This window comes from Arctopsyche grandis, chromosome 2, assembly GCF_051622035.1.
Source record: "Arctopsyche grandis isolate Sample6627 chromosome 2, ASM5162203v2, whole genome shotgun sequence".
Classification (NCBI taxonomy): Eukaryota; Metazoa; Arthropoda; class Insecta; order Trichoptera; family Hydropsychidae; genus Arctopsyche; species Arctopsyche grandis.
This window is the reverse complement of record NC_135356.1, coordinates 12,299,796-12,325,348: the sequence shown is the minus strand read 5'-3', so window position 1 is coordinate 12,325,348 and position 25,553 is coordinate 12,299,796. Positions and strand designations below refer to the sequence as shown.

Sequence of the window (25,553 nt, the reverse complement as noted above, 5' to 3'; positions counted from 1 at the left end):
TGCTTCTTCGTATACCCCTGTCCTCCTAAAACGTTGGCAACCAGAATTTCCATCCGTACTCTGTCCATGGCTGCTCTGAATAGTCCTCGGGTGCTGAGGAATATTCTTCAACCGTGATATTTTCCGCTGGCTCCGACTGCGTTGGTCTACAATTTTTCCTGGGATTACTAGGTGCAGGAGATCGTATTTTTGGTTCAGCGTCACATTTCCAAGATACCTTAATTGGTGCCTTTTCACATTGTTGAGCACTTCGACATGTTTACCCATCAGGGCCAGTACTTCGGCATTGGTTCTACGTGCCATCCATGAGATTCTTTGCATCCTTCTGTATGTCCACATCTCAAAGATCTGCAGCTTTTTACACATGATCCATGCTTCTGTCCCATACAGAAAGACGCTGAAAGCGTAGCATTGTAGAAGTCTTAGTCAGAGTGTTATGCTGAGATTACGTATGGTTAGAAAATTTTCATTTTTAAGAATGCAGCTCTTGCTTGCTTCACTATGGCGTGAATTTCCTGGTTATTTTCACAAATTTCACCCAAGATATCTGAAATGATTAACTCCCTCCACCATGTTGTTGTCCATTTTTAGAGAGTAATCTAAATATTATGAGCTGACTTACTGAATATCATCTACTTTGTTTTTCTGCCATTCAGTGTTAGCCCCGTTCTGAAGCTATGCACAACAATTGCGTTTAGTGTTCCTTGCAAGTCATTTAAGCTATATATGAAGTATTAAAAATAAGTTGCCTTCACTTGATGATTTTTCCTTTAACGCATTGCTCCAATACGAATTTTAACGACCGATCTTCTTGACGTGTCATTTTAGGGATTTGTATTGAAAAAGCTGGCATCACAACGTTGAAGTTAAAACATCAAAACGATCTGAGCCCCTTGACGATTATTGTTTTAGTGGAGAATTCAAGTCCTGTCCAACTTTGTGTCACTTTCATGGGACAGTTGATTATCATGAACGTCCTACCGAACAAGTTCAGCATGAAAGTAAGTGCACTGTTTCCGTCAGTGTCCGAAATGATTATATTCTATTTAATAAAACTGTTTTCATTCAGCTGTATCACAAGAAAGTGTTACAACTGCACGGCTTATCTGGATCGGCGACAGTTTCAGTCGACGCCGGAGTCAGGTCTCCGTCGCTACTGTTCGATACCAGCACAGAAAGTGCCATCAGGTATGATCGAATTATTAAGTGTATTATTAATTGTTGTTGGTTTTTTTTTTTTTTAATGATTTTTATTGATTTATAGATTACATTTTGTGGATTCCGATAGTGGATGGTCTGGTGATATTCCGTTGATCGAATGCTCGAAGGGCAACATGCCTTGGTTGGTTAAAGGTGACGGTCAATTTTGTATTAAAATTAATCGCATTTATAATTTGATTAATACTAAAAATGTAATTACAGTTCCAGTCAAAGGTGAAATACAATATATTTCAATATGGTGTAGAATCACCAAGGACAACGTCCACAAAAGAACTTTGGTCACTTTGAGTCCTCTGTACATTTTACGATCTCATCTGCCCACGAATGTTTCAGTGAGTCCGGCTTTATCGTGCAACAAATATGTAAGTCTCATTTGATTCGTAAAATTAATTCTTATCGAAATTGTTTCAGGTTAAATTGCATACGGAAAAATATTCTCAATCGTCGGTGTACTCGGTCGACGGAAGAGGCTCGATTCATTTCATCACCACTCCGGGAATTACGGAGACCAAACACGAACTTGTCGTCAGCAATGTGTAATTAATATTTTTCGCAACGTTTATATGTAAATATTTGATCACACACTGTTGACTGTTTTTTCTAATCGAGTTCAAATTTTGTTTAGGGAAAATGCAAATTTGAACGAGTGCGATAACAAAATATGTCTTCATTACGATATGGTAGATCAACTCACTTTTTTCCCAAACAAGGAAGACGTGGTGGACATAGATGCTATTTTATTCAACATGAAGCAATGGTAAATTATTTTAGACAGAGTGATTTGTATTGTCGATATTTTTTCATCCATTTGACGTTTCTATTATAAGATACTAGTTGTTTTACCCGGCTTCGCTCAGTATTTGTAATATAAACAGCGTAAACATGGCGAATCTAATAGTAAATATTCATTTGTTTTTTTATTAAATTTATTTTAATTGAAAAAAAAAATCGTATCGTCGTCATATAAATTTTGAATAGATAAATTTTGTATTTAACCGTTTGCCCGCGGCCGTCTTCTATGGAAGCTTTGCGCGACAAGTCTGTAGCGCGGCTGTCTTCCATAGAATTTCTGAACTTTGCACGGGATTTTGAGCCTTATATGCGCCTATTTCAACTGTTTTAAGGTTCAAAATTGGTTGAATATATTACTGAGAGTTGAATGACATCTATTCAATTTGCTTATAATGAATATATACCAGTCAAAATTAGTTTTTTGTGGAACCATACTGAAACCTCGTTTATGTGACGTCACGTCTTTTGAACAATGGCGACGATACGTCTAAATTGTATGAAGAATGATTATTTGACAATTAATCCAAAACTACGAGATATATTATGTATTTTATTGTTTAAAATAATACTTTATGTGTTAATTAACATATCTGGTTACTTGAGTAAATATTAAAATCTGTATTTAAGGTCGAAAACTCGATTGCCAAATTTGCGAAAACGGTGCCGCGTACAGAGCTTGTTCGCTATATTTATTGCCGCGGGCAAAGGGTTAAAACAAAGATATATATATATATATATATATATATATATATATATATATATATATATATATATATATATATATATATATATATACTTACACACATACAAAGTCTCTTTCGAAATTATATATTAGATACTATTTTGACTACGTAATGAAAAACATTTTCTTATAAATAAAAATTTACATTGAAATTCATATATGGAGAGAAAATGGAGAAAAAATGGAGAGAAATCCAAATACATATTTTTTCATAAACATAAGATATCATATTTTAATCTTATGTATGTACTTATATACGCATGTTACAGTCCAAGTGTACATTCTGTTCGTTCTTGAACATACTATTCTGTTCATACATGATCCAAGAACAAATTGACAAACTAGTTTGTTTATGCACAAACTATTAGGTATAATTGTCCCATCCTCTATTTATGTATGCTTACCTGGGTTGCAATATTAAAAAAAAATCCGGAAACGGGAATTATAGTAGCGTTGTAATGTGGTTTCTATAGGAATCAAATAGTTAGCGTTTTGACATCTCAAAGGTTTTGACAATTTGAAATTTCATGCGATTTGAAGTAAATTTGAAGATAGCCTTTGACTGTTAGCACTTAAACCAAAACCAACAATTCTATTGTATGAACAAACTGGTATGTTTACGAGCGGACCGGAGTGAACATTTACATTTTGAATCACACAATTTACAGGAGCGAAAATAGCACGAGCGAATGCGAATGGCCGTATATTTTCTCTGAAGACGGGTTACAGTGGAACCCCGTCGGACACCAGCACAGCACCGACATTGTCGTACGTCAAATAACATAAAGCAAATGTAAACATTCATATGAATTTTTTTCTATATACGTATGTATATTACATCGCAGGTGAGATATTTACCGGCTATACGCGGCATCGATTCGATGGTCGTCGACATGGCACCATGGGCCCTGTTCGGAAACTGTTCAGGGTTGCGTGTGAATCTGCATGGACCGAACGGAGAGGAGCTGTGCACGGTCAACCACCTAGAAGTGATCATCCCGCCGCCTATTATAACTAAGGTTTCATTGTTCGTCTACTAGTTCTAATCTCGTAGTATCGCATGGTTTTGATTATCATTGACTGCGTTTCAGGAGTCGTTCTTCTGTCGGGTTCATTTCACGTCGGAGACGTATCTCTCCGGACCGCTTCGCATCTTGTCGACCGCTCTAGGTCCATACGAACGGAAACCACAAGGTTGTGTCTCGTACGAGGGTACATCGACCTTCACCGTAGATTGTAATCAAAGCGTAAGTAATTTTGCGTCTGTTCTGAAGGCGAGTTGTTTTAAATATTGTTAATGTTTATTTTCTTTTGCTTTTAGATTTGCGTGTTTAGTATGGCGTATGAAATGAAGCAGAATATAAATATTTTCAGACTTTCTTCCAATTATGTGTTTGTCAATCAACTGCCGCTAGATATAATGGTTTGTATATTGAATATACTAGTGGTTTTACCCGGTTTCGCTCGGTATTTGTAATATAAACAGCTAAAACATGACAAAACAATCTAATAGAACACATATTTCTCAAATTGAACCTTTCATTTTAATTAATTACACAATGATGTACATATAAGATAGGCGCTGATTACATGAAAATATATTGAAATGAATATAAATTGTATACAGCAATCATAACAGTTTGAGAAATACTGATCTGATAATTCACGAAAAATACGCAGACTCTCATAGAGAGTTTTGAAACAATTCGGGCGCCCCATAATGAGTTAATTAAGCGAATACTTTGCTTGTAAATAAATAAACTAATAAATGTATTTTTTTTTTAATTTCAGGTGCTTCCAATTGCGATGCATTTATCAACGCCGAATATATATCTTCCCCAAAATGCCACAGAAATGTCTGTCACAATTCCTTCAACTCAAAATAGGTGAAAATATACAATATTAACATCAAATTTCTTAATAATTACTATCGTATATAAAAGATTGCTTCAATAATTTGTCGGGTTTTTTTTTTACAGCTGCGTTGGAATACCGATTAATAAATTTCACGTTCTTCCGACACCGTCGACTAGTAAAAGTAAAGATAGTTCCGAAGATGAAAATTTTTTGCTCTATATTTACTTGAGATATTCTCTCGATTCACCCTTCAGCTGTCCGATTAGATTGGATAAATTCTCGCAGCGGAGGTCTGTTTCGGTGAAAAGCAGTTCTAAAAGTGTAAGTGTTTGAATAATATATGTACGCAGTGTGTATTATTTTATGTTTATAATATGTATGTGTGTATTCAGATACCCGTTGTACTTTCGTGTCAAGAATACCGAGGACAAGTATTTATAACAGCACACAAAGACACTTCTCCACAATTCCTGATCATGAACAAAGCTAATATAACTATAACGATTGCTCAAGTGTTGAAAGAATTCGTCACCACAGACACTTACAATTATGATACCAAACATGAATTCCTTCCTAAAAATGTAAGTAAATCTTAGTTACAGCCAATTGCTTGCTCTTAGCATGTTTTGACTCGACTTGTTGTTGATGGTGTTGTTTTAACGGTGATAAATCTATGACACGTGAAGAATTTCCAACAATTACATCAATATTTTCTTATAAAACCAAAAATGCTCCTCGTGTAAACATGCTTTTAACAGTTTCGACTTTTCAGGTCGTGGAAGAATGTTGGAATAGTGATTGGCATTGTACGTTACAGCCCGGTGAAGAAGTTTATTATACCATGCCGATGCAGAGTATTCAATATCCAGAGCTATTCAGCGGAACGTCATCAGGATTTGAAGATAATCTGTACCTTACGTTTGCATATGTAAAAAATACCGGTATGTAACCTTGAGTGATGGAAATTTAATCGTTGCACTTGAGTTTTGATGGTGGATTTACCCGTTTTTCAGAGTGTAATTCTCACACTTGGTCTGTTCCCGTCGACGTTGGTACTAACAGTTTGGAAAAATTTGTCAAACTGCCTGGCTATGTTGAAGATATTAAGGTTATGGTTAATAGTCATTGCTTTGCAACGACCGTTATTGTCAATAATGTGACTCAGGTTGATTTTTTTTACCTTTTTTTTATATCCATACATATATATATATATATATTACAATTTTTATTAAAATAAAAAACATTTTTTAAGGATGACATTTCTGCAAGTGATATAAGACAACGTTTATTGATCAGCATGCCGACTGAAATCATGGTGAGATATATGGAGGTTGTTTTGTGTAAGAGAACTAACCCATATGAGTAATCTTTTCAATATACAGTGTATTCTTGATCATCCAGACTAATGTTGGGGGCGCGGATAATTGAAAAACGTGGATAATCTGACCTATCAATTTTTGATACCGTTTCTATTGTTTGAGTGATAACCGTATCACTCGTGCATTGAAAGTTCAGATCATTTGAATCGCAGAATATACGAAATAGCAAAATCTTAGTCGAAAGTAAAACAAATAACATTGGTTCGATCATGGAGAAAGATTATTCCTAACATTGAAATTGATCTAATCAACTTCTGATCGTTTTAGATTAAACCATGTAAGCATGGTTGAATGTAATTCTTCATATAATGACATTTTCATACTCTTGCACCTGCAGTAATATCAAAATCTCTTGTGAATTTCTCCAACTTCTTTTTCTGTTTTGCTATATCTTTTGATAAATAGTTGAAGCACCAATTCCAAATTCTTCGGCGAGTTTTAAAGTGGATTTCCCATTTTTGAATCTCTCAATTAACGCAAGTTTTTGTATTCTAGTGAGTACAATTTTCTTGTTGCGTGCGCCTTATGCTTTTTTTCAGGGTTTTGCCTGTTTGTACGAGGTTATTATTTAAAGCAAAAATCAATTAAATAAAAAAACTGAACATTCGAATCATTTCGGACCAATGCTCAAGATGTCTCGTGCTTTCATATCGCAACAGAAGCGTATTCTCATTCAAAAATAATGAAATTAAATAATATATATATTATTTCAAACACGGATTATCCGCAACCGGATAATTGAGAGTACATTGTAAAAAAAAATTCATATATTAGGTTTTTAATAGAAAATGTATGCTGCACTACAAATTGTTAAAATTACTTGGGTTGGTTGGTTTCATTTACCAAAACCATATACTTATGTAAATTAATATTATTAAATAAAATTTTATTTTATTATTACTAATTCTACATTCATAAATAGGAGTCGAGTTTGGAAAATGTTCATGATTTTTCGTCAAAATCACCCGAATTGCCTGATTTAGGTGACTAAAATAATGTTTATGTTTATTTCTCTACAAACCTATGTAACCGGCATACACTAAATTAATCGTATAATATTTAATTTCAGCAGAAAGAGATGACAACTTTGAAACAAGTGATTGCCAGAGTGATCAAGAAAATGTGTGGCTTTTAGAAAACGCATACTCGGCAAATACAGAACCTTCTCCATCACTTTCATTCAACGGTAATAGAAATTCGAACGCACGAAATCTTTACTGCATACAAATCCAATTCATTTTTCAATGTTTTTATGTACATACTTGCAATAGAATGACATTTATCCATATAACCAAAGCCGTCCTGTAAACGTATATATTTTTTTTCAGATTCGAATCTCGGTACGTTTTTGAAAGTGTTTAAGATCACGTCCATATTCGACGGTGTGAACATTTGCATGATAATGAACAAAGACGCCAACGAAGGCTCGAGAAGCTGCAACGTGTTTTCTTTGATTTGCGACAGCGTCGTCGGAACCTGCAGTCCGAGCAATAAGGTCCGTCATCATCGTCTGTGCACATTTCAATTAATTATTCCCATGAGTAACTCCTGTTCTGCTACAGGGCTTCCTGACGCACCTGACGATCGGAGATCTGCAAATCGACAACCCGCTCTTTCCCAACGGCGGCTTTGATTTCCACGTCGTCATCATCAAGCAGGCACCGGCGCTTCAAAATTCCACAGACGCCTCGATCGATTGGAAACCTCTGATCGGCTCCCAGATTTGCAACATATCTAAAGTGGTGGACGCGCTGCGACAGAATTGCTTGTTCAAATGCGAAGTCAACATGGAAATGTGGGACGAGTGCTCCGTCACATATTCAGGTACGAACCAAACACTTTCAAGTTAGAGAACACCTTTTAACAGTTTCTGGAAATTTATTTTTAAATATGTATCTTCATAAATATACTTTCGCCGACAGTTTTTTTAGTGGAATATATTTGAAAAAAGATAAATACTGTTACATAGGGGTGGGTTGAGTATCCAAATGAAAGACCAAACTCAGGAGGTCCACACGCACCCAGCGCTCGTTCCAGAATACCCGCTGTACCAAGTGTACCTCCTTTTAAAGGGCAAGTTGCCCACCACAGCTTCCCCGATCCATTTATTAACCATTGTTTAGGCACATACAGTTTTAAGTGAGTCTCACGCTCTCAGGTTCTGAGAATTCTACCAGCCACTTACTGAGTCCCGTTAGGCCAATTCGGGGTATCCATTGTTTGGGTGACCGTCACCGCATCGAATGTTAAAAAGTCGAAAATTTTCGTTTACCATGCATACATATGAAACACGGTTAGTATACATACAGTGGCGTGCGGTAAAAGACTCTCTCTCCCCCCGTCGTACATCCTCACTTAATTTGATTTCTACATACGTGGTGATATGTCATACCCGTCGTTGCTGGAACAGTTAAAACTTTATGTCCCTAATAATTATGTGCGTGGCAGACATCATCATTTCATGGTTGTGTATATTTTTCAGGACTGTACGACTTGCAAGTTACGATCGGGCCGATTTCTTTGTATGTGGAAGACACTTACATATCGACGCTGCTCGACTATTTCACGGATTTCGTGCCCGTGTCCTTGCCGACGACCTGTTCCCACGTGAACAACTTCACGCATCTAGACTCTGACGAGAATGGCAGCGTTACCTTCGTCAGCATCCCCGAGTATATCATATGGGAGGGATCGGCCATAGCACATCCGATCAAATTCAAAAAGTTGCTGATACACCCGCTGAATATATTACTCAGTCTGCACTCGAGTGTAAGTATCACGTGTAATGTGAGAACTATTCTATTATACGTACACAATATGTTTGGAAGGCTTGAGTTTCGCCCACTGTTTTGTGCACTGATTTTTTGTTCAAAAACATTTCATGTATGTATGTATGTATTATTTTTGTAGATGGTATTATATATAGCGCTAGACCACAGTCCATTGCAATTTGCCAAATTTGAAAGAATCAACGTGCTAACGTCTAGCTATCGTCTCGGTCATGCCTTGACGATGCACTATTTGTCCGAAGCCATCTTCGGAGCCGGTGAGACATTTTACATGTTAAAAAATTCGATATTTCAATTGAATGCGTACTAATTGAATCGTTTGGTCTTGTGTAGGATGGGTCGTTGGATCGTTGGAAATTTTGGGAAGTCCGGGTGGACTCGCTCGCAGAGTCAGTGCTGGGCTTCGCGATCTCGTTAGAGAGCCTTGTCGGGGACTGATGAGAGGTCCTTGGGGATTCGTGGTCGGAATGACGCACGGATCAGCATCATTACTGAAACATTTAACCCAAGGTGTGTATGCATGCTGGTAATTGATATTTCGTTTAAAAATGTTTCATTTTTATTATTAAATGTTCGCTTGCGCAGGTACCGTCGAGTCGATGAGCATGGTGATGGGTAGCGTGGCAAGGAATTTGGACAGGCTGAGTTTGGATGAAGACCACATGCGTCGGACGGAGCGGGCGAGACGCCACCGACCCGATGGACTTGTGCAAGCTCTCACACGTGGCTTACAAGGACTCGGCCTAAGTTTACTCGGTAGTTGTGATACGCTTCTAGTGACGTCGACGTTTTAAAGTAGCACCGGTTCATTTATCGTTTGTATTTTTCCAGGAGCGATTGGTGGAATTGCTCACGAAGCTCTAGTCGTCGGGTATGAGAAAGGTGGCAGTCCGGTGGCCGTAGCAGCTGGATTGACTCGTGGACTCATGGGTGTTATTACAAAGCCTCTCAGCGCGACTGCGGATTTCTTGGCTCTCACCGGACAGGGATTGCTGTGTCAAGCTGGTTGGGATCAACATCCTATGGTAACTGATTATGTTTTGATGGTATGAGGACTGGTAAGATTGAAAAGCTGACTAAATGTCAGTTTGAGTTCATTTCATCATACTTTTCGTCAGATTCTAAGACCAAGTCCGTTATTGAATGTGTACTGGTACTCTGTTGAAATCATTGTTGTGCAATCTTATCTGTCTTCAATCTTCACGGTTTGCTTTATAATGAAAATGTATCTGATATATGTATGTATATATTTATTGTATGTCTTGCAGCCTCGCTGGACCCCAATAAAGAATAATTCGACTCCTTCTAAGAATGAGAACTTTAGATTGAAATTGGGAAATACTTTTGCGTGTTCTTCCTTGTTGTACATATGTCAAGGAATCAATAGAGATACGGGATTGAATGTTACAATTGTTATTACCAATAAGGTATATTCTTCATTATTTATTTTTTACACAAACGATAATCTAAACCGAGTCTCGACTTTCAAATGTGTTAAATTTATTACAAGGTCTGTGGAGTCGGATCTAAATTTTCCGACTTCGACTTTATTTTATGATTTGACTCCCACTCCAATTTTAGTTGGACTTGGTAAATTGACTCCCACTCCGACGATTTCAGTAAGATCGGCTTTTCTTGCCAACGTACGAAATTGTTAGTAATAAAAGTAATAGTGATTTTCACAATATAAATATATTAAAGTAATTAAAAAAAATTATTAAAAATTAACATGTAACCCAATTTATTGAATTATTGGTAATGAAATAGATATAAATAAAAATTAAGTACATTTGTATGAATTTCATGCACCGATAAATCAATACGTAAAATAAGAATAAGAGAAATATGAGACGGAGGAAATTATCGATTTTGGATACAAAACATCAAAATACGATTTTTTTTTATAATTCCTAATGCGCCACAATGGTCAAAAATATAACGGAAAAAAAAATAATAACTAGAAATTAAATACATATTTATACATACAATTTATAAAAAACTAAAGTTCAAGCAATAGAATTAGTCACACAACATATACATAATAATATTTAAATAATGTAATTTAAAATCACGTTTTTATAAAGAAATTATTAAATTTGAATTTATTAGTAGATTTACTTCAGTTTAATTGGAGTTCAGTATAACTAGTTGACACATACTGTAATAAAAATAAGCTCGAGTCGGTTGTTACGATTCCGACTCAGCTTAAAATGCTCTGACTCCACTGCCCTATTTATTACATAAATTTTGTACTGAATGAAGTTACACAATTATTACACTGTATTTTTAGATATCGTTTTTGATTTTATATTTTGAAGTTTGTGTAATATATAATTATACAATTTTCAACAGTGGGTAATATTGCTGGATACTCACAATGATAAAGTGATTGAAATGGTTGAGTTGGACTGTTGGAGAGTCATCAAAAGTGATAATATTGTTGGTGAACTAGTTTTGGGATTGAGAAAAACCGGAGCTAGTCCACTCGGCACCTCATCAAATACCAAATTAGAACCAGAATTACAGGTATCCTTTTCAATACACATATCATTTGATTAATAAACGAGTTTGTTTATTGTTTTTTTTTTTACTTGTAGATGGATCCTGCTTTAAGAGCTAGAATCGCAGCATATGTCGGTGTAGTCGAAGACCAGCATTTAGAGGAAAAGTTGTACCGGTTAACTCTTTCCTCACAACATTCAAGTCATTGTGCTTCCATGATTTTATTCGCGCGTCTTCATAGTCTTAATCAAGGTTTTCCCGTGTTATAAAACTAAATATGTGTATTAGGGTACATTGAAAACAGCGAATTCTGTAATTTGGAAATGGCTTAAGTTGGAAAAGACGTTCTGTATCATAATGATTATATTAAGATATTTCCAAATTTCGAAATTCGTTATTTCGATGTACCTTAATATGTATAAATATATATATATATATATATATATATATATATATATATATATATATATATATATATATATATATATATATATATATATATATATATATAATTTATTTATATATACATATATATAAATAAATTACTTCCAGTTATTATAATTATAGCGTGTTTGCCTCAAGACTGATTCATTATAGCAATATATCTAATAATAATATATTATGTATTTTGAGATATTTTATTCATGGTTTATAAAAAATTATTGAGTATTTTGTTTATTTATGGTTTTTATTGCTGGTGCTCGTCGTTTTCAAATGTGAATAAATTTTTTATGTTATACAGTTTTATTTATTTTACAAGGCAATCAAGCATAGTCAGATGATCCTTTTCAGTATCATAACATATCTGCATCATTTATAATTTATCCATTTGATTTACTGTATGTTTTTTCTTATAATATATATGTACATCATTTTGCATAAGAATGTACGATAAGTTTTTAAACAACATTTCCAATACACAAAAGTTATCAGATTAAAAATGCGAATACGGTACATCTAAATAAAACCCAAATATATTAAATAAATAAATATATATAAATATGATTTTTTTAAAGTGAGTTGTTTACATCATTTTCAGGATGTTTTTAAGTCGAGGGCTAAATATAATATTACCACAATATATATATATATATATATATATATATATATATATATATATATATATATATATATATGAATATTCTGTATTTTCTAATCAAAATTAACTAGAGTTGTCTACCATTTATGGATTTTATATAGATTTTTAAGATTTGAAATGAGGGCCGGACAAAAAACGGCCATGGACCGTGGTTTGGGGATTCATGTACTATTCTGTTATTGATTTAGAATGCATATCGATTGGGAACATGTTTTAATATTTCTGTAACGTTGAAGGCTAATTTCGATCTCTCGATTGTTTAGGATATTACCCTTCTGCTCCCTGCGCCGCAAACGATTGCAAACCAAGCGGACGCATGCTCATTTCATACTTTTGTCTCGGCTTTTGCCATTTTAAACTTGCCAGAAAGATCCAACTCAATTTTAAGAATTAATGTACATCGAAACGTCATCTGCGCAACCCCATGAATATCTCGTCTTTCGTACATGCTGAAATTCAATCGAAATGAGCATGCAGCCGACCATCCAGTTATAAAATTAATCTGTAAAATAGTGACTCAAAATTAAAATAATTTAAATGAAAACAAATGAACTTGATTTTTAGTTTCAAAAAGCTTTTGTTGTTGCACAATAGATGTCACTTTACACACTGTTTTAAATTTAGCAACGAGTTTGCGAACCATGTCATGTAAACATGCCATTTTTTTTATTTAAATTGTAATGAAATTGTTTCAGTGTGACGGGCAAAATAAAACACACGAACTAAATAAACACAGAGAGGAAATCGTCGATATCTGTTTTAAACATTTCTGACGGTTTTCAGCCCGAAGCGATAAAATGAGTAACGCACAAATGTGGGCGGCGTGGAGTAACCCCACAGGGCGAAGACACAGACCCCTCCAGCGACTCTTCCCCCGACCTTTTCTCCACCCAGAGGGGTGGCGGTGCCCCTCTAAGTGTCCCTCGTCCGGGCTGATGCCCCGAGGGCTCATCTCTTGCCCTGGTGCCAGTCAAGCCGGCTCAGCCGGGGGGGGCCCCGAGGCGCTGTCAGGCCCAGCATCCCAGCAACGGGATATCGCCTCGGGCCCTTCGAACATCGTACGAAAATACAACACGTCCGACCATCCTTTTCAGGGCATTTTCTCTCTTCATTAACGTGCAAAATTGCGAATTTGCAAATTCTGCAATATAATAAAACATGCACGTACTCTAAAGTGGATCTCACTTTGTCGAAAGCGATTGTTTTTATTTCATTTTTACATTCCCATTCCTATATTTTTATACATCTACATATGTACCATTATTTTTGTTTGAGCACAAATGTACATACATAGCTTCAACTGACAGGGTATCAAAATTGAACAAAATTGACAGAGAATTGACAGGGCATAAAAAATGCTAAGATTTTCGATCCACAATTCAAAAGCTCTTATCCGCTTTTCGACTACATTATCATCATATATGTACATATATAATATCGCTATTCGGTCTGTCTGTATATTTACGTCAAATACAGACAGCTAAATCACTGCCAAAATGTATATATGAATACAATAACAAAAGAAAAATACTTCTATATATATATATATATATATATATATATATATATATATGTATACTGTTTGCTACCGATGTTTCCTCTAAGGCAATAAGTCTATGAGAATTTAGCGCCATCTATTGAAAATTTATTTAATTAGTTAATTAATTTTTCTATTGGTAGTTTTTACCATTTTTTTCATATTAAACAATTAAATATAAATATTAAATTAAATATATTTAAAAGGTATTTGAAAAATATACGACCGCGTGCGGATCTAACACAGGACCGACCATTTCTTTTAATTTCTTTAAAATTAATATCTTAATATGCCATAACCCATGCTATGATATTTCATCGGGCACAACCAGTGCCGGTTTTAGGGGGGGGCTAGATCGGGCGGCGCCCGAGGGTGTTAAATAAGTTAGGGCGCCACATGATGCGCCAAAGGCACTTTCTAATTTAAAATTAGAGCGCCAAAAGCCATACAAAATTTTAGATTATAGCGCCAAAGGCGAAACATTTCTGAGGGTGTTTAAAAGAAATGCCCGAGGGCGCCATTGGGTGTAAGCAGTGGCGGATTAAGCGTTTCGGAGGCCACAATGTAATTTAGAGGCCCCCCCCACTAATCATAAAGTGACTTTATTTTTCAATTGTGAATTGTAGGTATGTACATTATAAAAAAACGTGTGTTATTTTGTATTTACAATTATTTATTAAATAATATAAATCTATTTACAAACTTATACAAACAAAAAATTATATATTAGACAATTATATAAACAAACATCTATTTACAAACAATCAAGAAAAAAAGGAAAATATTTTAAATTGGTACTTTTCGAGCTTTTGATCCCGCAAATTTATCTATTATGTTATCACAATCTAATAAATGCACCACATCACTTTCAATAAACATCATCGATAAATTAATTAAATGAAAAATCTAGATTTTCTGGGATATTGTTTTCAATAGATAGAGTTCCAAAACGGGAAAATCTATTTTGTAACATTGTAGACCAGAAATAAGTTTTAATAAATTTTAGTTTAAAAAAAATACATTCACCAATTGCTTCAGTTTCAAGCAGTGTCAGCAAAATTCACATAACAAACCCAAATGTTTGGATGTAAATTATGCTGTTTTATAAAATTTAACACAACGAGTGGAATAATTTTACTTTGAACTTTATTTGAAAGAAAGGCTTTTAAATTGATAAGTTCATTACTAATAATATCAGATTATGAATTCGCGATGAGCTTACTGTGAAGACCGGCTCTTTCCGGTAGATTGTTTACAAAATACAAATAACCCCACGTTTTTGAATAGTCGTTTGACTGTTCGAATCTAAGAAAATTTTTTTAGAAATATAATTGCACGTAATCAGTTAGAATCTTCCAGCGATATATTAAAGCTGAAAATAGTGTAAAAAATCTTTGAAGGATATCGAAAAAAGGTTGCGATGTTACAGAGGATTTCGCAGCGTCGTATGGTACAAGATAACATTGCGGCACAGAGAAACGTTATTTATAATACAAAAGAGAATGCAAATTCACCCAATAAATAGAATTAGCTGAGTGCAAATGTTTGAGCTTAGAAAGTAGAGGCGCCTTTGGCGCTCTTATCTAAAAGTTGTAGGGCCTTTGGCGCTCTAATTTTAAATTTTAAAACGCCTTCGGCGCCTCGATCGGGGCCCTCGGGTGCCACCCGACTCAACCCTCCTAAAACCGGCACTGTATATTAAAATATTACATTATTCTTATATACATTTTAATTCACATATGGATTATCTATTTATGAATACCTATGGCTACTTGGTACGTGGTTCCTACATAGTAGATATCTTCTTCAGTCTTTTGTTTTAGGAGGTTTGAAATTCAACTCCTTAGCAAATAAAAGAGATATATTTATAAAAAATACCAGTGATATACTCGATAACAATTTAATCGGGTGTTTTATAAGTAAAAACTACCAATATAAATATAAACAAAATAGAACACCAATAGAAAAATTAATTTATTAATTAAATCAATTTTCAGTAGATGGCACTAAATGCTCGTGGCACTATTTTCCAATAGGAAATATTGATAGCAAACAATATACAGGTTTTTTGTTGATTCTACCACTCAAACCTTACATACATATATACATATGCAGTGGCGGACTGGCCATACAAGCGTACATGCCCGATGGCATGTGGGCCCCACTATCCGTTAGAAAATATGGGCCCTCAGTAAAATTGAATAACTTTTTAACTATTTCACGTGTGTAAAAATCTATAGGATATTGCACTTTGGGACCTAGAGTCTGGGTATTTCAACAAAACAAATTTCTTACGATATACACAAACAACTAATACCTGCAGCCCAAGGATCGGTTAACTTTTTTTACAAGGCTCGAAATGTAAGTTTCAACATTTGTGTGAGTTTTTTTACCGGGCCCATTTCCAACCTCAAGATTATGCATACACCAATACCTATGTAACAACTACCTACTGAAATAAAAATGGGAATAAACAAATTTCCATGAATAATATAAACTGAATTGCTTAAAACAATTTTGATAGGACGATTCATCATAAACCAGCGATTTAAATTTACTTCATACATACTTTCAAAATAGCATTTGATTATACTTCGACGATATAGTAAGATTTAAATACACAATTTTAAACAGTTTCCGAATATAAAATCTATTCCTAATCTAGACACATCCATGTATATAGAAACATAGGATAGGGGCCCCCTCCCCAAAATCCCAATTTTTGATTAATATTAATTGAAAATATTATGCATTTTTTGTTTTCAGGGACGTAATTTGGGGGGGCACTCGCCCCCCTAAATTAAAGAATAGTGTGAATTTAGAAAATATTATGAATTTAATGATTAATGAGATACTATGGATCTATGAATGCTGCGTTTATTTCTTATGTATGTTACTTTTGGGTAACTAATAAAATAATCGCTGCTATGTGCTTTGAAAAAAAAAGATTTTATTATTTTGAAGCAAGTATATTTTGGTTTTTAATTGGTATGCTTTGGGTAACATTCTTAGAAATTGTTCATCCCATGGAGCGAATCGTTAGAAAGGTCCCCTTTACTTTTTTTTTTCTCAAAAACAGATGTGTATCGTTTATTTTTCCGAAAGTTCGTATATTTTTTGATATAGTGATAAATTTTGATTCGATTTATGGTCGATTTTTGTTTATCATGTGAAGATTTTTGGAAAAAAATTTTTCGCCTGAGGCGCTTTTTTGGCTTTTTACATAATATTTTTTTATAATTATTTTTTCAAAAATAAGTTTATTTTTTCAAATTTCATTTGACCAATCTTTGCCTGCCCCCCAAGAAAAAGCTGAAATGACGTCCCTGATTGTTTTCTACCGAAAGTAAAAGCCGCTTTTATGCCTTTTATTTTATTTATTTTTTGCCCTTGATTTTTAGCCTGATGGAAAGAAGAAAAATTTTTTATATGGGGGGGGGACAATTTTTTTAACCCTGGGTGGGCCCCCTTTGACTCCTGGCATGCACTTATTTCAGTCCCAGTCCGCCACTGTACATATGTATGTATGTGCATTAAACCTTACAAAGTCTCTTTCGAAATTATATATTAAGATTAAGGGGAGCTATTTACGTACAAATATGTATGTACATATACTCGTGAACTCGTAAACCGTGCCGTGGTTGTTCAACTCCTCAACACACTGGCTCATTCTTGAGATCTTGTTATGGTGAGATAATCGAACAAATTGTAAGCCATTCGTGATATTTATTTAAAAAAAATCTGTCTATTAACCATATTGTAGAATCTGGTTGTCAGGAGGCATAGGCTGTAGTGTAAAATAATGAGACTCGTTGGGTTGCTTAAAACATTGTTTATTACTCAGAGAGCCACAACAAATTAAATCGATTGACGCGTTAAATGTACAGTGTACTCTCAATTATCCGGGTGTGGATTATCCGGCTTGCGGATTATCCATGCTTGATATGAATTAATTTATTTCATTATTTTTGAATGGTAATACGTAATAATGAGTAGATTTGGAGTATTGGTCGATCAGTGGGATTTTTTCGTTAGATACGTTAGATACTCTTTCAACGCAAAAAATTTAGATCTTACATAGATCTAATAAACGCAAGAAAATTTTACTCAGTATTAAATAAAAAATTATATTATTGAGAGATTCGAAAATGGGGAATCCACATTAAGGGTGAAAACACACTGAATGGTACGTGGTACATATTTTATTTTAGATACTTTTAAACGTGCGAAAAAAACGCAGCACCTCCAGCTCACATGCATGGTACGCAGTCCCAAAATTCACCCCCTGGAGTGTTTTCGATGATATTTTTTCCTTGTATTTATCCCTGCTCGACAGTGATCGATATTTGAAGAAATGTTGGAGAAACATATGCACTCTGCACGTGCAACTACACCCGAATTCGGTTTGGGGAACATCCACTGTCACAGCGGGGAGCTAAGGACATGGCGTTCCATACCACTCAGTGTGTTTTCGCCAAAGAATATGAAATATCATACTGTTCGAGATATACATACATACATACATAGTAAAACAAAAAAAAAGAAATGGAGGCGTTCACAAGATACTGTGATAGTATCTACTGCATGTCCTTCCAAACGAAAGAGTAGAAAATGTCATCATGCGAAAATTTAGATTCAGATTTCGAAAAGCAAAAACAAACCCTAGATCATTAAGGCGGGACTAAAATAAAAAATCTTCCTGTTGATTATTATAACCAAAAAGGAGCATGGATTGTATAGAGAGATCTTCAAAGATTGGTTCAAAGCTAAATGGGTTCCTGATGTGAGAGATTTTTTAAAAAATAAAGCAGTAATGTTAATAAATAATATTCCTCATCCGAATGAAACGAATAAGTTTTATGATAGCTAAATTTTTATTGCATAATGGTACTGTTGCGTAGGGGTGGGTTCAGGATCCAAAGGAAGGCCAAAGTCGCTTCACAGCATCTATTCAACAATTAAAGAGGTCCACACGGATCCACCGCTCACTCCAAAGTCATCTGATTTACCGTGTGTACCGCCTTATAAAGGAAAAGTTGCACATCACAGCTTCCCCGATCCATTTATATATCTATTGTAATCTAGGCACGTAAAGGTCTACCGTGATGAGTCTATTGTTCGGTGCAAACTCCAGCGTATCTTTTGTTCGGGCACTTACATACTTAGCCTAATCCGGATGTACTTAGATAGTGGATACTCTCTCTCTCTCATGTTCCCACGTTACAGTATAAGTCTATTTCAACCTATGGACCAAGGTGTCATATCTTCAATGAAACGGCTTTACTGTGCTGGTGTTCTCAAAACTCTTGCTGAGGAAGATACACTGAATTGTACGATTTTGAATTACTAAATGTTGACTACTGATGAAAATATTCTGTAGTTGGTTTTCGAAACATTTGCGGTTTTTCGTAAAGTGACTACATTATAACAATCAACTCTAATGTCAACAGCTGAAAACTGTGATAGCGTAAAGGGCATTTTTGTCATGTTTATTAGTAATATCAACTCTTTCCTTCTGTGGTGTCTACGAGACATCTTTTTACTAAATCATGTTAAATATAATAAAATAAATGATGCACTCGAGATTTTCACTGATTTTAACATAAGAAGCTATGTCTGTTTATTCAGTTACCATATCAAATAATCAACATTAAGCACTTGCACCGTTAAAGTGTACAAGTACGTCAAGTGTACATTTCCAAGTTATAAATATAAAACCTTATCTATTATACATATATGCATAGAAACAATAAATAAAGTCTTGTGATCATAAGAAAATTCGACCTAGAGATTTTGACTGATTTGAACTCAAAGTCGTTCACCGATCACGTTTCTTTAGTTTTCAAAAAAAACTGTGCGTGTATTTTAGAGGTGATTCGAATACCACTAATCCCATTTAATGAAACGAAGTATGAGCTACTGAAATGCTTTAGTAAAGAAATGCAACATAACATTTAGGAAAAGTACTAAACAGTAAAGATGTACATCAATATAGATTTGAACATGCAAAAAAAAAACGCCAAATCTATACCGCCGTGTCCCTTCTCATATGTTTGACAGTGATTAGTTTGAAGAAATGTAAGAGAAACTACGATTTAATAATGACATGAAGACACGCCGCTTACAACTTGAATCCACGCACGCGTCACGTGCTGCACTTTTGAGTGTGTCATTAGTGGCAGTTTACTTTTATTCGCTTTTTCTTCTTCTGCTTTTACTGTTTCAATAAGCATTTTCATTGTAAAAAAATTACAATAAATACAGTACTTGTATCAATAATATAAAATGATGTAATTTATATAATACTAGTGGTTTTATCCGGCTTTGCTCGGTATTTGTAATATTAACCGCTTAAACATGGCTAATCTAATAGTAAAAATTTTATTAAATTTATTTGAATAGTTTTATTTTATTTAAATTTATTTGAATATTCATTTGTTTTTTTATTAAATTTAACTTCACGGATTCTACGAACCAAAACTTACATATATACAAAGCCTCTTTCGAAATTATATATTAGAAAATATGAGTATGGCAGTTAATAGATTTTCATTCTATACATATCGATAGTATAAATATAATATGTCTAGGGTTTCTGAAAACCCGGGTTTTCAAAACCCGGCGGATCCGGGTCCAATATTTTGAAAACCCGACGGGTCCGGATCCAGGTCCGGGTCCAAAATCAAAATCTTCTAGATTTTAAATTATTCATTATGTAAAAGGCCATAAAAACACGTAATAAAGAAATTTTACCCAGCCTCGCTCGGTATTTGTAATATAAACCGCTTGATTTTGATTTTTAAATGCTTTTTATTATTACGAAATTATGTTCACAATACATCTTATATATATTTTAATAGCTACTGATCCACTGATCATTTTCTATTTTACAATTTAATTTAATTTGGTTAGTAATCACAGTATTATATTATTCTTATGTTAATCTAAAGCATAATAGGAAAAAGAGCTCAAAAACCTATTTTCAATCCTTATAAATGTTCATAATACATCTAATACATAATATTAACTAAAGACTCTCTAAAGTCGATGATCTAAAGCTAATAAAGAAATACAAATACAATATGGTATACAAACATATAATAAAAAAAAAATACAAATATATAATAAAGAAATACAAATACAAATATATAATAAAGAAATACAAATACAAATTCAAATAAAAGTTTAAAAAGTTTCATAGTTTAAAACGGATGAAATTCCAATAATTTAATGTATCATTGTCCTAATAGAATTTATGATATCATGATATTTCATTGTTGGGTTCAAGGTACATAAGTGTATTGTTTAATTTCAAAACACGTGAAACTTAATAAGATACCCAATATTAATTAATTTTAAGATTTCACCACATCAACATAAAAAATCTCAAAATGATTAATTAAAAGAAAAATTATATACATACATTTATTTAATTACTGCACTCTCTAAGATGAATCCAAGGGCGGTCCAGGTTGTAGATGTGTAGCGGGAAGTCAAGTAGATAAGTTCAATAGTCGCGAATCAATAAAAAAACAGGCCGGATAAATGTGAAATGAAATGAAACAAATAAAGAATGAACGTTTTAAACGAAAATTTAACTAAGACTGAATGTAGCCCGTAAAAAAGGAACTTGTGGTTTTTCCTTTTTTAGGAACGGTAGCGAAAAGTCCACTATCGCTAAAAAGGTTTTTAACTAATCCTTTTTGTCTTACGGTGCATATATGTTATATGAAACTGGCTAAAATTGTTATTTTGACATGGGTTTTATCATCAATTGTATTTTTTTTAAGATCATCTATTATATATAACTATTACGTTTGATGTTTATTTTTATCACTGTACATCAGTGGCGGCTCGTCCTAATGGGCTGCCGGGCTGCAGGCCCTCCTATAAAATTCTAAGATATATATTTAATAATACATTTAATATTTTATTTATTAATGATATTTTTTTTATTAGTTGGATGGACTTAACTATTGGGGCCTTCGACAGAGTAAATATTACTTACAATATCACCCATATCCAAAAGGGTGATAGTTTTGAAGACCCCACTAACTTGTATGGTGACAGATGAATTAAAATGTTGCTGTACTGGCTGTAAAGTGTTACAGCGCCGAGCTGAACGCTGCGCAGCCCGGAGTTTCGGAACGAGAAAGAGAAAGAGCTATTTGCAACTGCAGATAGCTCTTTCTCTTTCACTCACTCTGCCATTTTGGGCTGGACAGTCGGCAGCCTTCGCCTGTCTGCCGTCTACAGTCGGCAGTCTTCGCCTTCGACATTCATCTGTCAGTTTGTTTAAGATTTCGCGCGCTTGATCTTACATTTGATTAGTTGAATCGCACGATCACAGCTTTATTTGTTTTCGTTACTCTTAATTGGTTGTGTACGAGCCCTCATCAAATCTTCGGTGAGTCGTTTTCATTTTGATAACAGCAAACTTTTTTCATATCTGTTTAACTTTTTCTCGTAATTTTTTATTTAAATATATTAAGAATTTTTTTCTTTTAAAAATGGAAGAACAAAAGAATTCAGTAAAATATTTACAAAATTTGCACTTTTCGCGACTAGAACTTACCGAAAAAGTCGCTATAAAAGCATTAGGCTGCCTCACGCCCAATTTAATTATTTCACAGCCTGCAACTAGTAGATCTTTTAGTTACTCGCGAAAATTTAATCCAGACATTTATAAAAAATACAATTGGTTAACGAGATGTACAGAAAAAAACGCGTTATTTTGTTATCCGTGTCTATTGTTTGGAGGCGAGTCGCCAGGCGAAGCATCTTGGACGAAAACAGGAGTTTTTGACTTAAAACATTTATGTAAACGATAAATTTAAAAACACGAGGTAAGTGTCGAACACTTAAAAAATTTGTGTAATCTCACGATTTTGGGAAGCTTGTCGACGGGAAATAGATAAGCATAACGAAAACGTCAAAAAAAAATCGGGATGTTTTATTTAAAATTATTGATTGCGTTAAATTTTGCGGTAAATTTGAAATGCCAATGAGGGGACACGATGAAACAGATAATTCAAAAAATCCAGGAGTTTTTCGGGGGCTTCTAGAATATTCACAAAATTTCAACGATTCTTTAAAAAAACATTTTCAAACTTCTTCGGTTTTTAAAGGGACATCAAAAACTATTCAAAATTAACTTTTAGATTGTATTTTGAACGTGTGTAGGGAACAAATAAGTGCTGAAATAAAAAAAAGCAACTTATCTAGCTGTTATGGCAGATGAAACAACCGATGTATTGATGCATTGTCAACAGGTTAATGTTTTTCGTTACAAATTAGGGGGTTAAGTTTTTGAAAGGTTTTGGGGTTTTTTTTAATCCGCGTCGCGAAACCAGCAAGAACGAATTTTTTTAGCAATGTTACTGGAGTAGCAGCGTATTTTTCGAAATCTTCATCGCGTTTGGACGCACCCCTTTAATGGGTGGTGAATTTTGCTAGTTTTTTTTTCAATAATACTTAAATCCACATGTAAGTGGTCGTACGCCAAAAATTGTGCTTATTTTGTCCTGTTATGACATGATAGAATAATTATAGTGACATTTTTTAGACATATTTTCAGTGCAGCCCCGCCACTAAAAATTATCACGAGCCGCCACTGCTGTACATACACATATTGATGTATTATGTTTAACGTTTCATAACGATTTCATAATTAAAATAATCAATATGCTTTTGATTTTTAAATTTAAAATTCCTTATTGCTACATTATTATTTAACCCGAGGATTTTTCAATCAATGAACTTTGTTAAACATTGTAACCTATTGAAATTAACTTAAAAATATGTACGCCGTATATGAGTGAAATTCTAAATTTAGCGAAATTTTAGTATGTATCGTTTTCGGTTGCGTTCCATTCACAGTTTTCTCAGATGTCACAAGTCAGAAGTCACAAGTTCTCGAACAAATAAGGTCATGTACATATATATAACATGTACACGCAGAACCTATAAATAACACATACATATTTGGATATTTTCAATGTATCAACTGAAAATGATTTTGAATTTTTACGTTAATACTCGAAATTTTAAATACCCGGACCCGGCGGGCTTTGGAGGCCGGGTCCAGGTCCGGGTTTTAAGACATTACCCGGCCAGGTCGAGTCCAGAAACCCTAAATATGTATGTCTACAGCCACAGGAACTGTGTGCAATATATTATTTTTTTGATTTTTAAATGCTTTTTATTATTACGAAATTATGTTCACAATACATCTTATATATATTTTAATAGCTACTGATCTACTGATCATTTTCTATATTACAATTTAATTTAATTTGTTTAGTAATCACAGTAATATATTATTCTAATGTTAATCTAAAGCATAATAGGAAAAATAACTCAAAAACCTATTTACAATCGCAATATATTATGGTATACATATAATACTTGGAATAATGAATATAATTTAAAATAAATTTTATTTACATTCACATCCATTGATTGAAGTATGGCGCGATGAAAAGCGATGTCATCTTTACCACTTTTCCCAGAAAGATTTTAATTTTCGTGGATCATAACACATTTTATCTTTAATTGTACATATGTACATAAATATATATATTCATGTGAATTTTGATTTGTGTTTTCAAACGTAACTATAGGATTTTGAGTGCTGATAACTAAATCGTGTTACAAAACAAGGAGAATAAGTTATATGTATGTATGTAACTAGTGTTTTTACCCAGCTTCGCTCGGTATTTGTAATATAAACCGCTTGATTTTGATTTTTAAATGCTTTTTATTATTACGAAATTATGTTCACAATACATCTTATATCTATTTTAATAGCTACTGATCTATTGATCATTTTCTATTTTACAATTTAATTTAATTTGGTTAGTAATCACAGTATTATATTATTCTAATGTTAATCTAAAGCATAATAGGAAAAGAGCTCAAAAACCTATTTACAATCCTTATAAATGTTCATAATACATCTAATACATAATATTAATTAAAGACTCTCTAAAGTCGATGACCTAAAGCAGATTGTGTTTAGGTAATCTGTGTTTATACCTGAAGGGTATAGACATTTTGTTGTAATCACCGAGACTCTTCACAAGTGTGTTAGTATGGTTATTAGTGATTCTGTCATAGAATCTACTGGTTAGTTTGTTAGTAATGTCTGTAACAAACGTAATATTATATATGGCATGCAGTTTTTTCAGGTTAGTATATATGGGTGTATTATAAATTATTTTTAGGGATTTATTTTGTATTACTTGGAGCTTGGAAAGGTTAGTATTCGAGGCGTTGTTCCATACAGGTGAAGCATAGGTTAATAATGGTAATATGAGCGCGCGATATAATTTTATTTTATTTAGCGTTGATAAAGAACTATGGCGATTAAATATTGGATATATTGAGGATATACCCCGCATCGCCTTGCATTTCGCTGCCTCAATGTGAGGTGCCCATCTCATTCTTTTATCAAACGTTACTCCTAAATATTTTATTACTGACTGCCATTTCAGACTTTCTCCAGAGGGGATTTTCAGATCTGAACTTGGCTTATGCTTTCTAACACTAAAGAATATGGCGTCTGTTTTAGTTTGATTAATTTGAATTTTCCACTTAGTGAAGTGTTCAGTCATTGTTTTAATTGCAAATTCAA

The 25,553-nt window shown here is 33.8% G+C and overlaps 1 protein-coding gene across 1 annotated transcript; it reads left to right on the top strand.

Moving 5' to 3' along the window:
• Positions 1-478: 478 nt before the first annotated feature.
• On the top strand, positions 479-13,573 carry LOC143922268 (intermembrane lipid transfer protein VPS13B-like). The gene is made up of 28 exons (XM_077445494.1): positions 479-518; positions 829-1,001; positions 1,070-1,188; positions 1,265-1,368; positions 1,423-1,583; positions 1,633-1,757; positions 1,847-1,978; positions 3,424-3,523; positions 3,601-3,774; positions 3,847-4,002; positions 4,077-4,178; positions 4,547-4,641; positions 4,735-4,933; positions 5,005-5,193; positions 5,385-5,553; positions 5,626-5,777; positions 5,865-5,927; positions 6,914-6,974; positions 7,061-7,177; positions 7,320-7,486; positions 7,554-7,815; positions 8,474-8,760; positions 8,902-9,037; positions 9,114-9,290; positions 9,366-9,536; positions 9,612-9,805; positions 10,049-10,207; positions 13,077-13,573. The coding sequence occupies exons 1-28, from the start codon at positions 479-481 to the stop codon at positions 13,152-13,154; spliced, it is 4,062 nt and encodes a 1,353-aa protein (XP_077301620.1). The 3' UTR covers positions 13,155-13,573.
• Positions 13,574-25,553: the final 11,980 nt, after the last annotated feature.

Bases quoted from the DNA above. Each gene is read 5' to 3' on its own strand.
- LOC143922268 (XM_077445494.1), top strand. From the start codon at position 479: ATGCAGCTCTTGCTTGCTTCACTATGGCGTGAATTTCCTG. The intron at 4,642-4,734 runs GTGAAAATATAC...TTTTTTTTACAG, and splicing joins ATTCCTTCAACTCAAAATAG to CTGCGTTGGAATACCGATTA. The intron at 5,928-6,913 runs GTGAGATATATG...ATTCATAAATAG, and splicing joins GCATGCCGACTGAAATCATG to GAGTCGAGTTTGGAAAATGT.